General features: G+C 41.3%; 1 protein-coding gene across 2 annotated transcripts; it reads right to left on the bottom strand.

The window, feature by feature from the left end:
• Positions 1–459: 459 nt before the first annotated feature.
• BCL2L15 (BCL2 like 15) lies at positions 460–7,647 on the bottom strand. Of its 2 annotated transcripts, XM_043878298.1 has the most exons (5): positions 6,846–7,647; positions 6,582–6,742; positions 6,153–6,274; positions 3,088–3,315; positions 460–2,189 (listed from the first exon to the last, which is right to left on the bottom strand). In XM_043878298.1, the coding sequence occupies exons 2-5, from the start codon at positions 6,706–6,708 to the stop codon at positions 2,172–2,174; spliced, it is 495 nt and encodes a 164-aa protein (XP_043734233.1). In that variant the 5' UTR covers positions 6,709–6,742; positions 6,846–7,647; the 3' UTR covers positions 460–2,171. The 2 variants fall into 2 exon arrangements, with proteins under 2 accessions (XP_043734233.1, XP_043734231.1); XM_043878296.1 differs by having other exon boundaries at positions 6,582–7,644.
• Between the last annotated feature and the right edge of the window lie 291 nt (positions 7,648–7,938).

Genomic DNA, 7,938 nt, shown 5'->3' with positions numbered 1-7,938 from the left:
TGGGAAATCCTACTGAGAAGCCTACAGTCCATGTGGTTGCAAAACAGTTGGACACGACTGGTGACTGAACAAGATTGTTAACTATAGTCAACATGCTATACATTTCATCCCCAGAACTTTTCATCTCATAGGAAGTTTGTACCCTTTGACCACCTTCACCTATTTTCTCTACCCCAATCCCCAATCTCTGCCCTTGGCAACCAATCTGCTTCCTGTTGCTATATCATTCAATTTAGATTGCACTTGCTGAGAATTAGATCAAATGCACAGAGAGAATTTTATTTCATGAACAGCACAGCATTAGTCAAAGTGAAAATAATGATTTCACCTAAGAGGTCAAATACCACAAAACTCACCATGTTGGGTTTATAGTAATGTAAGGGACAAAGAAATACATCAAGTATCTGAAGTTGGTAGCAAGAAAAGCTAATTTCTACTAAAAACAAACATGAAATCTCATTTCTGGATTGCCAACCTAATTTATTGAAAGATAGAGGAAACAGCATAACTTGAAAAAGTAAAAATATATTAGCAGCACTGTATCTTTATGTCTGTACATCTGGAGGAGCCAGATAGCTGGCTAGTTGAAGGGAGGGGATGTGGTTAGCTTTGTTAAACTTAAGCCAAAGCCATTAACGCCTCGCTTAAACAGTAGTGCTTTTCTTCTTGATGTTTAGGTAAGTCATCTAGTTTCTGGAGTTTAGAGATGAAGAAGTCTCTACTTGATGACTGTCTATTAATCCATGAGATTATTAAGAACTGTTATGTGATACACAGACCATAGAAACCATATGTTTTACTTCCAATCACTTCCAATCGCTTGTAGCAGGACCAAGGAAATACACACCGCTATCAAATACTCAGGAGTCCCGGAGTTCACTGATTTGCCAAAGGTTTTAGAGAAAGTGTGGACTATGCAAGAACTAACAAACACTCAAACTAAATTCTGAAAAAAAGAGTCATCCTATCTACGGTTTCTTTTGGAATTATCAGGATTGCAATAGAGTTTAAATTACTCAAGGAGAAATGGTCATGGAGCTCTAGAGCAGAGGTCTGAAAACTTAAAGGGCCAGAGAGTAGATATTTTAGGTTTTACAGGACAGGCTATATGGTGTCTGCCATAACTCAACTCTACAGTCACAATGCTACAACAGCCATAGGTAATATGTAAACAAGTGAGTGTAGTTGCATTCAAAAAAAACTTTCTTTAAAAAAAAAATGCTGTGGGCTGATTTGGTCTGTGGGCTGTAATTCCCCAACCCTTGCTCAAACGTGATGGTTCTCAAAATTTGTATGCACATCAGAATCACCAGTGGAACCAATTAAAAGGTAGGATCCTAGGCCCCAGCCTACCCCTACCAAAACAGAATCTCTAGGGATGCAGCCTGGAAATCAGCAACGCATACGGTTCACAAGTGGTAAGTGAACTGCACTCTGAGAAACACTGTGGCCTGTACACAGCTAGCTTCATTTAAACTAGGATGGCCCTACAGTCCCAGAAGGGGGCCAGCACTTCCTGTATTCTGTAGTGATAGAAATGCAGTGAGTACTCTATTGCTCTTTGGCCTTTCTAATAGAAAAGCAGATGAACAGACTGCTATTTTCTTGCTTCTAGCCTTGACAATACATAAAATAATTTGGCTCCAGTGAAATTAACATGACATTTACGTTATGAATTTAAAATAAAATCCTCAACTTAAAATAACAAGATTTTCTAAACCAAAGATCTCCCTGGAATGCTTTAGACTGCAAAATTAGTAGACAAGATGCCTTATCGGAGGATGGCGCTAAATCTGATGGAATGGTTCACTGTGGGCTCCCTTTTCCCCCACACTATCTCCAGCAACCTGCCCTGTTGCCTGGAACTCCACTTCTAAAGTCATTGCTTTGCGTCTGGAGGTATTTGTTGCACTAGAAATCTCATTAAAACTACTGCGTCACTGTGGAAGCCCCCTCATGTAAAAACAGAAAGTATAAAAATCTCTGTAGACCTCTGGGAGATGCTCCTAACTTTAACAATCAGTAGAAAAGAGATTATTCAGCTAAATTCAGTGCTGTCCAAGAGAAAGAGGGTTTTGATTTGGTTGTTTCTTGATTTTAATCACCAGAGATCAATCATCCAATCAGGCAAAGAAGTCCTGTTCAGGCTGGGAAACAGCTCCATCTCTTCTTCAGCCCTCCAGATTTTCCTAGGAAAGACAATGAATATCCTACAGTCAAAGGGATGGTCTTCAGGAATTCCCTTAAGAAACCAGAAGGACCTGCAGACACTTCAAGGAAAGGCAGCTCCTACTAAGGCTTTTGCTCATCCTGGAAATGAAGACACATGCTCCACAGAGCAGATGCTCTAAGGCACAGGCTTAGAACGCCGCCTGTCGTTACCACTACAGCAGATGTCATTGTTCTTAGACAATAGTAAGATGATTCTGAACTTCCTCAACACACACCCAAAAGATGTTAGGGGAAGAAGACCCAGAAACTTACCAAGGGGTAGAGCAAAGTCAGACTGACGTTACAACCTCACCATAATTGTAACCATAGATGATTATGTGAAGGAAGTAGAAATTAGTGTGACAAAGTTAGCAGTCAATATTTTAGGCAACCTGCCTCTGGGGTCCAGGGCTTCCCTGGTAGCTCAGCGGTAAAGAATCTGCCTGCAATGCAGGAGACAATGCAAGAGATGCAGCTTCTATTTCTGGGTCAGGAAGATCCTCTGGAGGAGGGCATGGCAACCCACTTCAGTATTCTTGTCTGGAGAATCCCATGGACAGAGAAGCCTGGTAGGCTACAGTCCATAGGGTCGCAAAGAGTTAGCCGTAACTGAAGCGACTTAGCATGCATGCATGCACGCATAACTTTGGGGTCCAAGACCTGCTGGCTGAGCTTCTGACTGCTCCCCTTTTCCATGGCAAAAAACCCCCCGAATAATCCTGTCATTTTCAGCAAAGCTGAAGGGCCTATTTTCCTGCATGGTTTCCAACTGACAGAAAGAACCATGAACTGGAGTCTCAGGCATTAATATAAATATATATATTAATATAAAAACAATGCCAACGTCCAGCAAAGCCAGGAGTCCAAAATACTTACCCATCCTCCCTGGCCCTGGATGTATTCTCGGATGGCAGTGTCGCCATTGATCATATTCGCCACGGGCCTCGCCACCTGTCTTGCCACCTCAGGAGGAGCCATGCTGGCCACACGTTCAAGAAGTTTCACTAACACTGCCAGAAAGGCTCTCTCGTAAGCCAAGCTGGAATCTTGGGCACACCAGGCATTGCTGAGCGATTTTACTGTGTTCTGAAGTACAGTTCCTGCCTGGAGAAAGACAGAGGATCTATCAGTGGAGTATCACTAAACAAGTACAGGAGGCTACAGTTGCAGGAATCCAGTAAAGCAAGTGTTTCTCAAAGAACAGCAAGGACACATTGGTTGTATCTAAGGTAATCTTTTTTTTTCCCCTTGGTCATATTTTTAATTAAGTAAATTTATTTTGAGATAGTATTTTTTCAAACTTTTTATTTTGTATTGGGGTATAGCTGATTAACAATGTTGTGAGTTTCAGGTGAACAGCGAAGAGACTCAACCGTATATATACATGTATCCATTCTTCCCCCAACTCCCTTCCTATCCATAAGGTAATCTGAAGGAGTAAATGGATAAACTTTTCTTATTTTAATATTTTTTAATTTATTGCAATGGGTATTAGAAAAAAGAAAAAAACACAAGTAGCCCATCAAACCCACAATTTGCTCAGTATGAACAAAATGATTAAAGGGGAAAAAAAAAGATTTGAAAGAAAAATCCTAAGTACATGACAGTAGAGCTGGTCAAATTCTGAATGTCTGGCTTAAATGACTGAAGTCTGGGAAACTCTAAAGTAAAAAATAGATTAAGCTTTTCCTCTTCCTTTATCCTTCCCCAAAAGTTTGATCCAAAAGCCATTATTTGGGGCCAGTGAAAGTGAAAGTTGCTCAGTCGTGTCCGACTCTTTGCAATCCCATGGACTATACAGTCAGTGGAATTCTCCAGGTCAGAATACTGGAGTGGGTAGCCTTTTCCTTCTCCAGGGGCTCTTCCCAACCCAGGGATCAAATCTAGGTCTCCCACATTGCAGGTGGATTCTTTACCAGCTGAGCCACAAGGGAAGCCCTAGGTGGGGCCAATAAAGATTTCTGTGGTATGGCATAGAGGGCCCATGGTTGTCAGAACAGGGTGTTAGAACCAAAGAAGCTGAGAAGGGCATCCACAGTGAGAATGCCTATATCCTGGTTTCCAAATTTCATTCTCTGTAAAAAGAAATCAGAGTTCCCTGGAAAATGGCTAATTTCAGGTTGGGGCTTGGAAAATACAAGATCTTCTGTAAAAGAAATTAAAGTAGTACTCAGAGAATGATAGGGACATGCCAAAATCACAGTTCAGATTGAAAGGAGTCCTACCGGTAGAATCTGGGGCAATTTGGGCATACAAATAAATAATGATAGCAATAGATTATAACCCATTGAATAAAGTAGGAATTCATGAGTCCACATTGAAATAAAAAAATAAGGTCAAAATGTGAAAAGGCAGTTAATTTTATGGTGACGGAGAGAAACCAGACATTTGGTGGCGAGCATGCTGTGGTGGTGTATGCAGAAATGGAATTATGTGATACACATGAAACTTGGACTTCCCTGGGGGCTCACAGAGTAAAGAATCTGCCTGCAATGCCTGAGACCTGGGTTTGATCCCTGAATGGATCCCCTGGAGAAGGGAATGGCAACCCACTCCAGTATTCTTGCCTGGAGAATCCCCATGGACAGAGGAGCCTGGTGGGCTACAGTCCAAGAGGTCACAAAGGATCAGACACGACTGAGTGACTAAGCACACACACAGTTTCCTTATCTGCTTAAATGGATATTAAGTCAGAAAATTGAGGACCGATCAGCAGTCCCCAACTTTTTTGGCACCACGGGCCAGTTTCGTGGAAGACTATTTTTCCACAGACTAGGGGTGGGGGGATGGTTTCAAGATGATTTAAGCACATTACATTTATTGTGTACTTTATTTCTATTATTATTACATCAGCTCCACCTCAGGTCATCAGGGATTAGATCTTACAGGTTGGGGTCACCTGGCCTATAGGTTCTACAATCTAAGTTGTGTGAATACAGCAAGTGGACAAAACTGGGTTAGCTGTTTGCTCTCACAATGTTATACATACATGGGGAGAAGCTGCACTACAATTGTTTCTATGATGCCTCATAGAGTAGTGTAAGGATTAAATGAGATAATAAGTATAAAACATTTAGAATATTGTCTGACACATGGTAATGAGTTAATACTAGCTGTCATTATTGATATTAATCAGCAACCTCTTCTAAAACATGGTCTATGGTATTTATATCCAATACAGAATCCAAGAATCAGGACTCTGATGAAAAGCCAGATACACCTAAGTGGGCTGCTGTAGTACTTATTCCCCATTGCATCAGACTTGTCAAATGCCTGTCCTTCCTATATATAATTTTATTGCTGGATCCTGAGGGGAAAAAAGATACCCACTACCAACAAAATAAAGGCTTCCCTTGTGACTGAGCTGGTAAAAAATCCGCCTGCAATGCAGGAGACCTGGGTTCGATCCCTGGGTTAGGAAGATCCCCTTGGAGAAGGGAAAGGCTACCCATTCCAGTATTCTGACCTGGAGAATTCCATGGACTGTATAGTCCGTGGGGTCACAAAGAGTTGGGACGTGACTGAGCAACTTTCACTTTCACCAGCAAAATATTTTAAAAGGTGCTAAAAGAATAGAATGTTTTACCAAGAATAAAGTTCTATATATATATACACACATATACATATATAGAGAGAGTATATATATATTTACACACACACACTCTATGCCATAAAGCACAGCTCTGATGAAAAACAATCAGAAACAATCAGAAGGCTGATGAGCCTGTGCCAAAAGCTATTCACTTCAATACCACCTTGTCTTTGATCAACTGCTAGAGACTTGGAATTGAAGAATTCCTGCTGTATCTCCTTGGATGCAGTAAGCCCTCAAATCTTTCATAGAACATTTGTAGTCACAGTTGTATAGGCATAGTAAGAGAACAGTGTCTGAAATAGAATAAACAAGAAGCTAAAAATAGAAAGAAGTAGTGGAAACTTACCTGTCCCCGAATGGTTTCTGCGATAACATTTTTGGCAGAAGCTTCCAATTCTCCATTGAATTTGTCACCCAGCATCCGAAGGCGACCCGCAATGATGGCCACATCAAAAGAGGAAACCTCCCCTGAAACATATGGGGCACAGTCACATTTATCACAATGCCTGAAGCGATGGCAAGCCCCAGGGACCTGGGCATTGAAGAAAGTTCTCTAGACTTTTAAACAATCCAGTCCTCATCCTCCCAAGAAAATCTTTAATATAGTGTCAACACCAATAGACAAAAAATTCTCCCTTCACTGAGAATCTCTTTCCCTGCTACAAGGACTCCAGATATTGAAAACTTAGTTTGCCTTTTGAGACTTCAGAGGAAATAAGCAGATTCAGATTCTCTTACTAACCTGCAATTACCACCTCAGGCCCAGAAGCCTTACCTGAATCTGTTTCGTCTTCACTTGGTAGGGTCCGGTTACCAACCTGCCAAGCGGGGCCTAAGAAGTCAGCGAGGAGAGAATCCACTATGCATTCTGTTTGCTCCTCAAAAGTTCGGGGGCTCTTCATTTTAGATGTACGTTTGCAGTCAAGTTTTGCTTTCCTACAGAACAAGCAATTCAGTTCAGCAGGGAAGTCAGAAGCCCTGGTAAACCAGATGTGTCCTCACGTAAAGTTACTTAGTGGGATGTGGAGTCTTTTCTTACACCTGTCCTCAAAACAGCTGCTCAGAAAGGGGAGGACTTCTGTAGAGCTCACCCACACACAGCTGGAGAGGTTTGTTGAAGACTTTCAGTTCCCTATCTGAGAGCCACACCCAAGCCAGGGTTAATGGATAACTTATACTAGTTAGATAGCCAATCTAGAACTGAAATAGAGACGAGGAAGAGTCTCTTGGGTAATATCACTAAGAAACTTCCTGTTGGGTTCTGGGTATGGTGTAATTTAAAGAAAGAAGTTTTTGAGGTTATATTACACAAACATTCAACTCCTGACTATGGCATTCATTTGCCACAATGGCACATTGATTATTTACTGAGTACCTGTGTGTAAGGAACTGCACATACTTGGCATATAAATAATCCAGAAAAATGACACAGATACAGTTCCTATCCTAATGGGGCTCACACTTGGACATAAATGACAGATTTAAATAACTAATCACATAATTTCTTGTGCTTATTGAGATACAGTGTGTTACTATAGTGTGTGGTAAGGAAACAAACCAAAATAAAGAAGGCTTCCTTTATGTTGTAACATCTGAGAGGAGCTCTGAAGGACAAGTAAGGACTCATTAGGCAAAGATTAGGAGTAAAACCATTCCAGATGGAGGGAATAGGACATATAAGAGCTGAGGAGATGAACAAAAATTTGGGCATTTGAGGAATTGTAAATGGGAATAATATAAAGTATTTCACAGGGAAATAATGAGGATTAAATGAGATAATGTTATGTGGAAGGATCAAGCAGTATCTGAAATATGTGTGTGTGTTAGTTGCTCAGTCACATCCAACTCTTTGCGACGCTACGGACTGTAGTCATCCAGGCTCCTCTGTCCATGGGATTCTCCAGGCAAGAATACTGGAGTGGGTGGCCATTCCCTTCTCCAGGGGATATCCTTGACCTAGGGAAACCTGGGTCTCCTGCTTTACAGGTAGTTCTTTACTGTCTGAGCCATCAGGGAAATCCATCTGAAATATAGCAAGAGTTAAATGTCTTCCTTTTAGCCCAAGGTCTAATCACCGGGATGAAAGGAATCTGGGATCTACTCTCTAATAGAATTAACTGGGGTCTTCCAAC

Source organism: Cervus elaphus, chromosome 20 (genome assembly GCF_910594005.1).
Source record: "Cervus elaphus chromosome 20, mCerEla1.1, whole genome shotgun sequence".
NCBI lineage: Eukaryota > Metazoa > Chordata > Mammalia > Artiodactyla > Cervidae > Cervus > Cervus elaphus.
Note: the sequence above shows the minus strand (reverse complement) of the source record. Positions and strands in the feature narration are given on the sequence as shown.

What these genes read in the sequence shown, in the direction of transcription:
- BCL2L15 (XM_043878298.1), bottom strand. Translation starts at nt 6,708, where the DNA reads ATGAAGAGCCCCCGAACTTTTGAGGAGCAAACAGAATGCATAGTGGAT. An exon ending in TGAAGACGAAACAGATTCAG is followed by an intron (nt 6,275 to 6,581) that starts GTAAGGCTTCTG and finishes CATATGTTTCAG; the next exon opens with GGGAGGTTTCCTCTTTTGAT. An exon ending in CAGAAACCATTCGGGGACAG is followed by an intron (nt 3,316 to 6,152) that starts GTAAGTTTCCAC and finishes GTCTTTCTCCAG; the next exon opens with GCAGGAACTGTACTTCAGAA.